This window comes from Brachypodium distachyon, chromosome 1 (assembly GCF_000005505.3).
Source record: "Brachypodium distachyon strain Bd21 chromosome 1, Brachypodium_distachyon_v3.0, whole genome shotgun sequence".
NCBI classification, from domain to species: Eukaryota; Viridiplantae; Streptophyta; class Magnoliopsida; order Poales; family Poaceae; genus Brachypodium; species Brachypodium distachyon.
In genome coordinates, this window is record NC_016131.3 from 51755928 (window position 1) to 51770722 (window position 14795).

Below are 14795 nucleotides of genomic sequence, written 5' to 3' on the forward strand. Positions count from 1 at the left end.
CCCTTGATCGATCTCTCGCCGGTTGGACCCATGAAATGTATTTTATCTCGTTGGGGTCTCTACAATAATTCTGATGGACAAGGCCGGAGAATTCATGCATCAGCGAAGGAAATGTATAGATTGTTGCATTAAATTAGAGGAAGAAAACATGCTAGCCATGCGATTTTTATAGTGATTTTGATATTACGGCTTTGATGAAGTGCCGTGACCATGTTACATTATTTTCCTGTTTCTTGAGTGAGACCATGTTACATCTTGGCCAAAAGTTTCATGTGGGTAACGTGAGCATAAGAGATGGATTTTGATACAGCCAGAGCAGAATAAAATGACCAAGATGCCATCCAAAGTGGAGCAGCCAGTTCATTCTCTCGTGTGCTCCCTACTTTCACTGTCTTCAAGTTATACTTGCGTTATCGAATTTCCTACTCCTATTTTAAATTCATAATGTAAATAATTTATTTATCTTTTGTTCCGACATTTCCAAATTCAAATTCTAGAATTCAGATACTATTTGTTCCCAACTTCTAGTCCATTATATTTTGCGTTCAGATATTTAATTTTGCATTTTAAACTTCTATGTTTTGGGTTTCCTTTTGAACTATAATCTTTTACATTTTGCTTGTGTTTTGAACTTACATTTTTATTTCCACAGTTCAAATATACGAGTTTAATTTCAAAAATCTGGCATTGTCCATTAGTAGTGAGATGAACTAATCCCATTAGAGAATATTTTGGTCATTACGTGTACTAGCAGAATGTACGACATGCACAAAAACTACGCAAATGGTGCGATGATAATCTGGAGAATTCCTTAAAGATACGGAGTAGCGACTTTGTTGATATTGCAGATCTCCTTAACGACAGAAAAAAAAAATCACTGTTCTATTCGTTCATAATTTATACACAGACAATTCCATGTCCGTCAGGATGCCTGCAGCTTGGATGGAAAATTTGTTCAAACAACATCACCATCCAAGCTCTCTGAAGATACAAATAGTAACCAAACTAGGGAGCACTGTTTTAGGAAAACATTAACCAAGTGGTGATACCTAGGGTACACAACTTTAACTATAATTATATTACAGCAAACTTGGCAGTATAATTTAATCCAGTACACTGCCTCCCAGTTCCCACAATTTCACCGTGCCATCATCGCTTGCAGATGCTAACATCCTCGGGTCCTACAAATTTATTTGACAAGAATGAGGCAATTCTCCAAAGTAAAAAAATTATAACCATTTGACGCTAATTCTCAGAAATTACCTGAGGGCACCATCTGACACAATTTACATCCATGTCATGAGCCTTCTCTTTCTTCAATATTAATCTGTAGGAAGGCCCCTCAACCTGCACCGTCCAAAAGGTAGCCGTTAATACTACACATTGACACATCCTATGCGGTAATCTTCAATGCTGTCTACAGTTTTTCAAAATAAAATGCCACTGTACTGACTGGGATCCATTCCTTTAAGGAGGTAGACATACACATACATAATTTGCGAGTGATCTAAATCCAAGGCAAACTGAACCAACAGTCACCTAGGTTACTAGGGAAATGAAACAGACAGTTGTTCAGCCAATGGTCCTGTGCATTTTATAAGAACTTATGAACCCTTGAGCATTTATTCCTAGGAAATTTTTGACCAGTAGCATGCAATCCATGTCAGAAAATTGCACCCCACTACTACCACAAATATAACTTACAAAGGTCAGATAAGCACAGCACATAAAGATTGGAAATCATGAGCATGAGAATTTGAATGTACAATGGAAGGATAAGATACCATGCTACTCTTCTCCTCAACAAATAAGCATATTGCATCGTCACCAGCCCCACTGGCTATAACATCCTCGCTGCCGTGGAAAGAGGAGCATGAAAACATCAAAGAATAGTATAAAAGACTATCTATCTCAATTTAGCATGGCGATTCAAATTGACTTATATGAAGATTTGGGTAGATTAAAATGATCAACAGTTTTAGATGATTCTGAACAACAGCAGAATTACCAATTCAAGAAGTTTGTCCTACATATGGATGTTCAACATAAAAAGTACGGAAATGGCATTTCAAGTATACACAAAGTCAGATTCCGTCTAAAAAATACTATCTTTAAAAAAATGTTGAGCAGATAGTTAAGGACTTTGAGCAGCTTCTACAGGATTCTGGCCATCAGTCCAGCAGGAATACTGATGTGTATTTTTTTTTTCCTCGAACACGATACTGATGTGTATAATTGAGTTTACTTGGATAAATATATTCGTCTCCTTTTTGCAGAACATATAATGATCTCAGTAAGAAGCCAGAGATTAATATTACAAAATTCATATCGTCGATTGAATTCTTCAAAAATCATGCTAGTGTTTGAGCTGATAAAAAGAGTAAACCTTGCTATTAGCTCCCTATGAATGAAACACAGTTGCAGCAAAGATATATTAGTGGCTGGAGTTCAACTAACCTTGACCAATGGGCTGAAAAAATAGTGCGATCATGATATCCAGTTAGAGTAGAAAGATGTCGCCTGAAATTAAATAATACAAATCCTGTTAAGGAAGCACATTGTGGAAAGGCAATGGAATTTGATAAGCTTCACAGCAACGATGCAGCAACAATATCAATAGAACTAGAAGTAAGGCATGGTCAGAACTATAGTCAGAATATTAACCAATACACTAGCCACCATAAACATGGGAGGGGCTGAGTTGTGCTAGATTTGCACTACAGCATAAAGCAGAGCAAAAGTTTACTCGACGCAAGTTTTAACATTACTTCTTAATAGCAACAAAGAAGAGTATATCCAACTTAGACAAGTTGTGCTTCGTATAACACTTGGATACTATAGAGCAAACAACGACAGCTCTGTGAAAAAAAGAGGCCCATCCTCATATCAGTTCACACATGTCCCGGTACTAGATTAGTGGAGAATATAAAAATATCGAGACATGCGGACTAATAACAATAGAAAGTGCAAGCACATTCATATGCTTGATTCATTACTACATATTCTAGTTTTGCGGGGAGTAGGGCCTAAACTGTGAATTACCGCACATGTTTTTTTTCTTCTGCAGCCATAGCTCTTAGGCACAGCTGTGTTATCTCAGTGCTATCAAACTTTATTAGAGAAATATAAGGGCAAAATTGAGCACTGCTGCACAAACAAAGAAATTATGTATCTACGAGAAAACTTACCAAGATTCATGACCTTCTCCAGTTTTTGGCTGTGACAAATCAATACTTGTGTCCCATATTTTCAAAGTACAGTCGTCACTGAATAACAATGGTATGGCATCAGTAACTTTTCAAGGGCCTGTCAGCAACACAGGAATTCAGCAGTCCAAAAGAATCTGGGGAAATACCACATTCCAGAGCCTATGACATCACATGGAAAGAAAGAGAGATCTTAATCCAGCATGGTAAAACGAACCTGCATGTGACCATCCTATCACCATTCTGGTTAAAAGATATTGACCATACTGTTGAGGAATGACCACTGGAACCAAGAAAAAGGAAATCAATCGTACGAGATGTGACAGTCAATTAGGCACTAAAATAAAATAAAATAAAGTTAAAGGAACGTTAACAAACAGTGTTCTGTTACCAATGGGAGAACATGATGTCCATCGACCATCGGAGTGAACAACAGGAAGAACATAAATATGCTCAATTATTTCCAAAGAATTGCAGAACCATGTTACCCAACAGTATCAAGACAATCCTAATAGTAAATAGCAAGATACTCCACAAACACATTACTATGGCTGACATGGAATCCCAAATTATGTTTCAGCAAAACAAAAACTGTGCAAAGAGAATGAAAATGAAATAATTAATGGATATAGAGAATAATAATATACAAGATCCAATATATTAAGATAGGTATAGTCATGGAGCAAATGGGTTTAGTCCAAATCCTAACATAAACAGCCATGGAACGCATAAAATGGCACAAACTTTCATGCATCACAACTTATCCACAATCATCATCGTCACATGAGCTGGAATTTCATGGTATAATATTAATACAATATTACGGTGTAAATAAGTCAAAACATATTACAACAGAAGCTTGTAACAGCTTTATCGAGCATAGGATAACAAAAGGAGGAACTGGGCCGAACAGTCTCATTACCAGTTACCGGCTTCTGTCAATGTCTGTACGCAATGCCACTCGTCATCGCCATCATCAGCCCAGACCTACATCCAAGCTTTCATATTAACCAGTGCAAACCGAATATAGCAGGACCACACCCTTTTTGCTAACTCCAGCATAAAAAATCACAAGACATCCCGCAAAATGATGCAGGACAAACAAATTCGTATGCATAGTACATTCAGTTGTTTCAAGTTAGATATATAAGTTGATACCCTGATAGAATTGTCATAGCTGACAGAAACCAGAACATCAAGGACCGGGTGCCACTGGACCATCTTCACATCCTGAGTATGCCCCTGCAACACCGCTACACATTCGTACTCGTTCCCTGGATGCATCTCCCATATCCACACAGCCTTGTCTCGGCTGCACGTCGCAAGCAGCGATCCTGACTGGCTCCACGACGCGCTCTTCACTTCATTCTCATGCCCCTACCAACGCACAACACGAAGTTAACATCCACAGGTACCAACACTACCAGTAAAAACACTGATTACACTGAACATAAAAAATCGAATTCGGCAAAAAAAAAAATCACCTCCAATGTGGCGACACACTCAAAGTCCCCGCCGCTGTACTCCCATATCGCGGTTGTGGCGTCGAAGCTAGAGGTCGCCAAGAGCTTCCCGTCAGGGGACCAAGCACATGACCTCACTGTGCGGTTGTGCGTGTCTTCGAGCACATCCTAACGGAAGCAAAGGCACGCATATAAGGAAGTGAATTACCGCCAGACAATGTGGACCTCCATAACAAACTAACAAACCTGAGCCAAAACGGAAGAAAAAAATGTAACCGGCAGCAGCTTGGCCTTACCGAGCAGTGCCAGGTGCCGTCGGGAGCGCGCTTCCAGATCCGGACGGTCTTGTCTCCGCCGCAGGAGGCGAGGACGGGGCCGGCGCCGGCGCCGGGGGAGGGGTTCCAGGCGAGTGACCACGCGCGGTCGGCGTGGCCCTTCAGGCAGTGGGTCTCGCGCAGCTCCGCCGCGCCGCCGTTGTCCATGGCCTACACGCCGGCGATCGCTGGCGCCTAAGGTTCAGGGGGCGAGTCGCCGGTGGAGGTGAGGCGCGCGGCCACGGCGGGGGGGGGTTGCGAGTGCGAGGCGGCGACCAGCGAGTAGGGAATGGTGGTGGATACCGGATACCGGGAGGCGAGGGTTTACTTGGCCCGTGGCCGGGGGGGGAGTCAACCGCGCTTGGATGGCACGTCAGCACGTGCCTACTACCCGGTTACCCTACCACTAGGACAGAGTGGAGGCGTAGAAAGGAGACGAGAGGAGGGAGTCGAAGCAGGATCTCTATGTTGCCGGCGAGCGGCGGTGGAGGTCGAGGCTGTTCGGTGGCGGCCGCCGGCGAGCGGAGGTGGAGCGCCTGGCGCCCAAGGCAGCTGGCGGCGTGGAGTTGTGGACTAGGACTCTAGGAGAACCGAGACGAGGAGGCCCTGTGTGGCTGTGTTGCGGTGTTGAAAGGAATCCCTATTCTTTTAGTTGGGTTGTGGCCTGTGGGCCGCTGGGCCTGGCAATTCGGTTAGCTACAGCGAAAACCGAAAAAGAAAATCTGTAGCAAGGGAAAAAACTGAATCCGGTTTTTATGCCCACCCGTACTAGTCGAAACTCAGCTTAAAGAGCCAGCATTTTTTATAACGGAAACTCAGCCGACGAGTATATAATCTGCTAAGGCGTCACAAAATACAGCAGAAACAGAGTTTCACCCTGAAAAATACACATGAAACATTTCAATTATGCTAGCTAGTTAGTTGTATAATATGTGATGAATCTTTCCCATGATGAGTGGGAGCATAATTACTTGTTGTAGATTGTAGCTGAGAAAAAAATTATCATCAATGTGACAAGCTGCTAACTAAGCAACCATTAGTCGCAAAAAGCTTGTAGGATCAATTGAGCAGCACGTTCGAAAAAACAAGATGATGATGGCCCGTAGATGAAGAGTTGGAGGAGTATTTGTTGATAGCGCTAGAGACAAACAGGCCATTGACGTCCTCCTCGTCAATGGAACCCCCTGAACCCAACCCAGACAACATTGTTATTTCTAAACACAAGACCACCAAGATCCATCCTTGTGGCCAAACGTCGTTGTTGCTGTTGACATCTAGTTGTAGCATGTCGCATGCGCTAGCCCCATATTAATATTAGGTTTCACGAGTTGTTAGAAGGCCACCTGAAAGTTTGGACCATGTGGCATCTCGGCTTGAAGCCACAACACGTTAGCCTACCACGTATGGAATATAAAAACGAAATTGCGGTGGAGTGCACAACGAGAGCTTTCAAGTCAAGCAAGCAGTTCAAACCCCTTCATGTCGGAGAAAACATAAACTTTGGTTCCATTATGTTTTTTGGGTCCGGTTTTCAGTTATGCACACCATTGCAGGCCTAAGACATTAATGAATCTCTTAATATGTTCCCGATGTCAACGTTCTATTTGTGAAGGCCACACACTTGTGAAGATTCATGTGCTGCAATTGAAAATAGAGATTATTGTTTCATAAGTTGCCTATCTTTTAAAACTACTACTCCCTCCGTCCAACAAAGGATGTCTCCACTTTGATCAAATTTGAATGCATCTATACACTAAGTCATGTCTAGATACATCCAAATTTTATCCAAATTTTGACAAACTTAAGACATCTTTTGTTGGGCGGAGGGAGTAGCATACTTTAGACCATTGGATTAACTTCCTATCGTCTTAATCTTCGAGGCACTTCACATATAATGCTTAGGTTGCACCTGTTTAAAACGGTGCAATTTTATGGTGCTAGGTGTATACATTGCCCTAGAGGCCCCACACGTGAATTCCACCGGGGCATGGTGAGGTGCATTCTAGGTTTCTAAAAAGACAAGCCTTGTAATTAATTTGGAAAGGGGCCACCAGCCCTACTCGCACACAACTTGGAATCCTAATTACCAAGATAAGAAGTTAAATGAAAACCGATTGTGCATAGATGCCCTAGCGATCTAGTTCATCCATCTAGTTCGACCACTATAATTGTACTTTGTGATCCCAAACAATCCCATCCAAGCAGAAATAATTATCGTCCGAAATCAGGTTAACACGTGTCCGATGATCCTTGATTTCTTCGATGTACTTCCACGGCCAAAATAATCACGTGAGTCTCACACCATGACGTTGCGAGGATCCATGGACAGAGAGAACCATGTGAGTCCGCACTGCAAACAGTGTACAGTGTGAACCGAGTTTAACCCGGTGGCTTGGTTCTTACGGTAGTACCGGTCCATCCAAGTTCAAATCTTTGACTTGACATGGGTGTCATTTTTTTCTGAATTATTCTAAAATTGAACCGGCGATATTCTTTCAATGGTAAGTGACGTACCCGTTAACATTGCACGAGACGTCTGTGATGATTTCGTCAATCTATTAAGATTTATGGATTTAATCTTTCGGAGGTGCTCATTGGGGGAAAGAGTGTATGTCACTTCATAGGGTGAGTGTGTGCTTGGATTTTTTTTTTAAAAAACTTCCTCCGGAGTAAAAAAAAAAAGATAAAAGATTCAGCAACGCATGCAAGACACTGGTACCAGTGCTGCGTTTTCTTTTGTGTACAAACACGCGGGGCGACCGTGCAACCACGTGGTAGACTCGACAAAACATCCAATGGCCAAACCAACCACGGTATCGCCCAAAAAGGTGCCGCCGCCTCCACCCCGTTTCGGCCCACAGAGAAAGAAGGACGCCACCACCACCTTTCCTCCTCTAGCCTCGTTGTCTCCGCCGCCGCCGCCTCCCCCGGTTCCTCCTCTGTCTCCGACCTCTCCGCCGATTCCTCCGCCCTAATCCGGTACGGTTCATCACCTTGCTCCCTTTCATCCTTCTCTCCCGTCCAGCCATGTTTTTCCTGCTTTGCTTTAGGGACGGGGTTTAAGGGAGGCTCGGGCGTGTTGCTTTCCTTTTCAGCCGCACCTGCACCTCGTGGCCTGTGGGGAATCCCGAATTCCTCAACTTTCTAATCAGTCTGTACTAATTTTCGGGTTCAGAGAAAAAAAATGGTTCTCGATCTTTTAGGGAAAGATGCGTTTGGTCAGGGTAGGTGGTGATCTTGATTCCGTTTTCACCAGTTTATGGAAGAAAAAATTGTTTAGTGTTGGTTCGATTTTGTTACACTATTTAATGCGTATTATACGGTAGATTAGGGGGGGCATGTATACTGTGATGCTGCTCAGTTGTCACGCAACGAATGCCTTCTCTTTTCTGTTGACAACAGGGGTATTAGAAGCACTGGGGGCAAGAATGCAAGATTATGATACCATGGTTTAGATATGCAAAATCGTAGGTAATTGATAGAAGAAATAAGGTGGGTTTGCCTGTTATTGCTCGCCTGTGGGTTGCGGCAAGAGACTCCTATTTATATTCGCCAGGTTTTGGTGCGATTCAGGTTTTGCCGGGCCCTTTTGTTTGTAAAGATGCTATTGGCATATATCAAATTACTAAAGATGCTATTAGCATATATGTCAATGGCGTTTATTCTGTAAGCCTTTGCTGATGATGGGCGGTTTCATTTACTGATTTGCTGACATAGTGGATGTTTTGGTACTGACCAAATAGCTCTTGATGCAAACATGTCATCTTTCTTGTGCTTGTTTATATTTCATCTATTAACTTTTTGATCAAAGCATGGTTGTTAAAACTTGAAAGTGGATCATGCGATTGGGTAGACAAGAAAAATCAATTGTGTTGCCAAAGCTTCACATTGTTGCCCCTCTCTCTTGCTGCTTCAGAATACATATATCCCCTTTTAATGAAGGAAATAGTTCCATATTGTTGCTTTGTTATTAAATATGCTGTTGACACATATGAACGACATTATGTATAATTGTTCTCCTATGATGGTTTTTGTGTGTGTATATTTGCCTGAAGCAGTGGTAGGCCGATAGTGATAGCTCTTGATTCAAACAGGTCGCCGTCTTGTTTATATGTCCCTCTCTTAACTTATCATAGCTTGATTGTTGAAAGTTGACCATGAGAATCAGTGAGGCAAGAAAATCGGATCATACTGCTGGAGCTTTGGTGAGGGGCAGGAGTGTGAAAATGCCATCTCATATTGCTCCAGAAAATGAATATGCCCTTTTCTTGTAGTAAATGGCTGCGTCAGTTTTCTTTGATATTTAAAATGGTGCTGGCATATATCAATGGCATTTATGCATTGGTTGTTTGCCAATGATGAGGTTCTGCGTGCAGACTTACCTGGAGTGTGTTTGATTGGTATTTGGAGTGTGTTTGATTGGTATTTATCGAATAGTTCTTGATGCAATATATATCATCGTTTATTATCACTTTTTACATTCCTCTCTTAACTTGTTGATGAACTCTAATTGGTAAAAGTGGATCATGGATGGGGTAAAACAAAAAAAAACATTCATGTTGCTGGACCTTTGAGCAAGGGCCAGGGACAAAATGGTTGCATCTATTTTCTTTGTTAGCAAAGATGCTAGTGATGTCAACGGCGTTTATGTATAATTGTTTAGTGTTGACGAGGTTCTCTGTGCCGATTTACCTGAAAATGCAGTAGATTGGTATTTATCAAATAGCTCTTGATGCAAACATGTAATGATCGTTTATCATCTTTGTTTACAGTCCTCCCTTAACTTTTTGATGAAACTGTGATTATAGCAATTTTAAGGGGTAGGGAGCACATGCTCCTCTCCCTCATACCGCTCTAGAAAGTAAATATAACAATTTTGAACGAAGAGTTTTTCCTTTGTTAGTTAATAACGTGGTATTGGCATAAATCAGCAGTGTTTATGCTTTAGATATGCACTGATTATGTTGTTTTCTGTGTGGACTTTCCAGTATTTCTAGATTGGCTATTGGCTCTTGTGTTTGAATTTGACTCAATGCAGCCTTAAGATTGACAAAAAGCTATTTTACAGTTTTAGCTAATAGCATATTTGAACTGACTCGAGCTTTCTTCTGATTCTTAGAACCAGCAACTTGTACTGCCTTGTATTGGATTGCTCTGCAAGCTTCTGTGTTTCTTTTGGATCCAAATTGTCTGTCATTTGTATGCTATCATACTGGTTCCCTGTTTGGCCCAGTTCCATCATTAAAAATAATCATGATTTCATTAATGTGGTCCTGTTAATTTTCATCTCAGTTGGCTGGAAAGTTAGATGCACTGAAACGAAACTCAGTTAAAAGATCGAAAACCTCACACTATTAATTTGCTTGTTGTATATGCTGTGTGCAGCATCTGAATAGTAGGGATTAGGCCTGTTCAAACACAGGTTCATCTCAACCCGTCTAACTGGTAGTTCAACCCCCTTTGTAACGTGCAACCCAAGTGATGACGTGAGTGCAGAAAAGGAACTACAGTTTCTATGGGTTGGAGTGGAACCGTATTTTGTCTATTTTGGTTAGATAAACAAACCAAAATGATGTATTCCTGCGGATTGGTTTGCGGTTGCTGAACTGTGTTGTGCTAATCTGCTGCGGAATAATAGACATGAACGCACATAAAGAAGTTGCTTAGCCAAACAATAAAATGGACAAAAGTAGGTGAGGCAAATGAGATTATGAGAACCAACGCAATACCGAACACAGCTTGAGTAGTTGTTATCAAGTATGCAACAAAGTCACATGACACATGCATGCATGGATTGCAAGGGCCTGACTAAGAGCAGTACCTTGCATGTTGTTTTTTGTATTATATAATTGGTCATTATATGCAGCATCTAGTTTTCTGGTTCTCCTTTGGGTTTCTATTTTGCACTGAAATTCTAGTCTCGTATTAACTCATGTTCCATATGCTGATTTGATTTGTTTTATATCTATACATTCTTAATGGCAGGCTTCAAGATGTCGACTTGCACAGTTGTGGCTTCATGCGCTCCTGCAAGCAACTTTGGGATTAAAGCCTCCATGGCTGCTGTGAAGGTCAACTCTGTGGGTTTCGCAGGCCACCGTGCTGTGATTCCTAGCCTGAAGACTTCCAGGAACCTTGCTGCAATGGCTGTCTACAAGGTAAAGCTTGTCACACCAGAGGGGGACGAGCACGAATTTGAGGCTCCAGATGATACCTACATCCTTGATGCTGCTGAGACAGCAGGAGTGGAACTGCCATACTCCTGCCGTGCTGGGGCATGCTCCACCTGTGCTGGCAAGATTGAGGCTGGCACCATCGACCAGTCAGACGGGTCGTTCCTTGATGACGACCAACAGTCCGAAGGCTATGTCCTTACCTGCGTGTCCTACCCGAAGTCCGACTGCGTCATCCATACCCACAAGGAAGGCGAACTGTACTAGGGCTATCCTGGAGGGGGTTTGTCATCAAGATGCAGATGTTCTCGAAGCTGTTAAGCTACCCTCCTGCGTTTGTTTGTTGAGTAGTGCCCCTTGGGCATATTGATTGACTTGTGTAAGCATGGTGTATAAAACCTGGTCTTTAAGATCCTGCCGGTTCGAGTGTTCATGAAAAATACTGTGGTTAAATAAAGCGTAAAAACTGTTTGGCAGAATGCTGAACCATGGATATGGTGTGCGATGCTGCACTCTAAGCTTCTTGATGTTGCAGTGGATAAAGTGTTTTGTCAGTTCTTCGATAATGTCTGGGCTTGATGCATCATCTGACCATGTCACTTACCTTTTTTTTTGTTGTAGAAGGATCATCACTTAATTAACTTTGTTTGCCGAAATCATTTTGCTTAATAGTTTTATTGATGAGGTAACGAATCATCGTTGAAGCAACTGATGCGGTAACTATTGAATTAATTTGGGTTTACTTTGAAGACATTCAGTGTGGTGAGCCAGTAAATCAGTAATGCTTACCGTTGGCCCCACCATCAGGATTTCATTTTCGTTAGCGACGGAAAGAAGAGCAAGGGCCAAGTCTCCCCACCATTGGTTTCGCAGCGCGCAAGAAACTTCAGCCTATATATATTACCACCGCTCGGCCCAAAGGCGCAGATCATCCAGTCCCCCGGTCCATCCAATCCAGCACAAAACCAAGATGAGGTTCGTTGCCGCGTACCTGCTGGCCACCCTCGGCGGGAACCAGAGCCCGACCAAGGACGACGTCCGCGCCATTCTCGGCTCGGTGGGCGCCGAGGTGGAGGAGTACAAGCTCGACATCCTCTTCAAGGAAGTCGAGGGCAAGGATATCTCTGAGCTCCTCGCCGCCGGCAGGGAGAAGTTCGCCTTTGCGCCACGCGGTGGTGCCGCCATGGACGCGGTCCCTGCCGCCGCCGCTGCTGCTGAGGAGAAGAAGGACGGCAAGGTTGAAGCGAAGGTGGAGGAGGACGAGGAAGAGGAGGACCTCGACATGTTCAGCCTCTTCGACTGAGAGATCGACCGATCATCGTGATGGTTATCATAGTTATATCCATGTACCTATGATCTGCGTAACGTTTTTAGTTCTAGATGTTGGGGGGTTCTAGATGTTGTTGGCACTTGAGAGAGATCTCCACTTGAGATTGGAAATATGACTGTCTTCTGATGGAGTTTTGAGAGTGATTGACGAACTCTTTGTTGCTGCATTACAGATCTGTGAAGAAACTTAATTTCTCATTTAATTTGGCATGGTTCCTGATTAGAGTTTCAGTTCCATGAATTAGAGTAGTCTATGATATACATGCGTGGCAATTATTCCAATGCAGTTGCTTTGTGCAGAGTCTAGCTAGTCTCCACTTATTGCTTTTCTTCTTTACACCGGGACTTCTGAACAATTCCGCCCTCTGTTTTTGTTTGACAGGTTCGCAATTCCTTCATTTTTGTGTTCTGCATCGAGCATTGTTTTTCACTTTTGCTACGATTTGTATAGATTTTTATACAAATCCACGTCACTTATTTCCAGATGGAGAGAGTATAATAAATGTACTTGTAGATTTTATGGCAGTAAATGTGAAGCTCTAGAGAAGATCGAGCATCGTTTTGTTTTGACGCCGCCCTCTAAAGAATCACTCCGTAGTTACATGCATGCTTTTTTGAAACTGCAGTATACATGCTTTAAGAACTACAGTGGCAGATTTCTGTTTGCATTTCTATTTGACTCAAAGTTTATTTTGAGAAAAAGACAATCGATTTCCGTCGTTCGATTAAAAGAAGAGAGTTTGTACAATAAGGGACCTCAGAAAAGTCCCAAAGGAGAGGGAAAAAAAAGAAAAGACTCCAACCCAGGGGACTAATCTCCCGGGTTCGTGGAGCAAGCGCGTGTGCGATCTCTTCCCAAATCAAATAGGCAACTTCCGTGGCCGACAAGGCCTTGCCTCTAAAAACTCTCCTATTCCGCTCTTTCTAAATGCCCCACCAAGTATAAATTAGCAGTCCACTCCACTTATGTTTCGCCGCCTTGGGAAGGCCACAGAGGTGAGATTCCCAATGTTCATTGAACGATTGGGAAGGGGTGTGTGTGTGTTGGGGGGGGGGGAGGCAGGGTGGAATGATCCCAGCGGTGGATCAGGCCCCTGACATCTTTGGCGAAGCAGCAGTCGCGGCAGAGGTGAAGAAGAGTCTCGGGGTGGATCCTACAAAGCCGACACACCAGGTTGTGAGGCTATCCTCTGACGGCGAGATTATCGGCGGTGAGGAGCTTGTCATGACAGCGGTCCATGCGAAGAAACGGCATTTGGGTTCCGCTTGGGCCTTCCATATCTTGTCTACCGAGAAAGGAGGAGAGGAGAGAACCAAGAACCAAGCATAGCTTGGGTGGTCAGCCAGCCAGGTGTGCTGGCAGCCCACCAGAGTTCGATCCTCGAAGGTCGCAATTCGGTGTCATCCTCGAAGGTCGCAATTCGGTGTCTCACTTTGTAAAAATTATATATCTTTATACTAGGCCGACGCCGTTGTATACTCCCCCGAGGTATTTGACTCAAAGTCGATCGACAAAATGTTATTTTAGAGTTGTTCTTTGTTATAACTACTAGCATATGATTCCTTGAACAAGTCTATTGAGCCGGGAACCTGCATTACCTTGTATTGATAACCCAGTGAGTTTCAGTTAGATCGGCCCTCCGGTGTTTGATTCCCCTTGTTTCAGATGCTGGCCGGATTTTATCATTAAAAACTGGTTTTATCGCGGTCTTGGTAATGCAGATCTCACTTAGCTGCAAAATATTAAATGCAGTGAAGTGGATATTTCCGAATCGAAACTTTGTGATTCCTCTATTGCTTGAGCTGCCCCAGCTCTCGGTTTTGACTTTTGAGTATTGTTGCGCAGGACTGTTCCGGGTTGCAATGTTCGGCCGCATTTACGGGCTCTCGAAGACTGAAATTGTAGACCGGCTGAACCTTAAGGTCGGGCTTTTTTACCGTTCTGATTTTTTGGGAAATTTTACGCATCTGTTTTCTACTACTCCGTAGTAAAGAATTGCACGCATCTGTTTCATCTTTTCTTTCTTCTGTTTTTGCAGGCATCTTTGTTTGTGTTTGAAGCTTGTAATGGCGCACAAATTCCAGATGCACTTTTCTTGTAGGAGTAGTTTCTTTTCCTTTCTGGCACGCACTACTAACTCGATTTTGAGTTTAGGCATGCCATCCATAGATTGTATAATTAGCAAAGCATTGTGATTAACTAATAGCTAGACTAGCATTGCGTTCTTTTTCAGTGTACTTCAGTTTTCGGGGTTAAGCTAGGGTAACTGACCTAAGCATATGATTATTCTTTGCTTCGTGTCACTACTT

The 14795-nt window shown here is 42.9% G+C and overlaps 3 protein-coding genes across 3 annotated transcripts; 2 read left to right on the forward strand and 1 right to left on the reverse strand.

Moving 5' to 3' along the window:
- Nucleotides 1-811: 811 nt before the first annotated feature.
- Nucleotides 812-5603, reverse strand: LOC100828154 (protein CIA1). Its single transcript, XM_010229889.3, has 10 exons — nt 4966-5603; nt 4691-4837; nt 4365-4583; nt 4129-4193; nt 3424-3489; nt 3189-3266; nt 2458-2520; nt 1785-1854; nt 1264-1347; nt 812-1181 (listed from the first exon to the last, which is right to left on the reverse strand). Exons 1-10 carry the CDS (start codon nt 5149-5151, stop codon nt 1104-1106), a joined length of 1056 nt encoding a protein of 351 aa, XP_010228191.1. The 5' UTR covers nt 5152-5603; the 3' UTR covers nt 812-1103.
- A 2188-nt stretch (nt 5604-7791) lies between these two features.
- LOC100838625 (ferredoxin, root R-B1) lies at nt 7792-11722 on the forward strand. The gene is made up of 2 exons (XM_003557281.3): nt 7792-7962; nt 10969-11722. The coding sequence occupies exon 2, from the start codon at nt 10977-10979 to the stop codon at nt 11421-11423; it is 447 nt and encodes a 148-aa protein (XP_003557329.1). The 5' UTR covers nt 7792-7962; nt 10969-10976; the 3' UTR covers nt 11424-11722.
- A 346-nt stretch (nt 11723-12068) lies between these two features.
- LOC100838935 (60S acidic ribosomal protein P2A) lies at nt 12069-12822 on the forward strand. The gene has a single exon (XM_003557282.4). The coding sequence runs from the start codon at nt 12127-12129 to the stop codon at nt 12457-12459; it is 333 nt and encodes a 110-aa protein (XP_003557330.1). The 5' UTR covers nt 12069-12126; the 3' UTR covers nt 12460-12822.
- The last annotated feature ends 1973 nt before the right edge of the window (nt 12823-14795 follow it).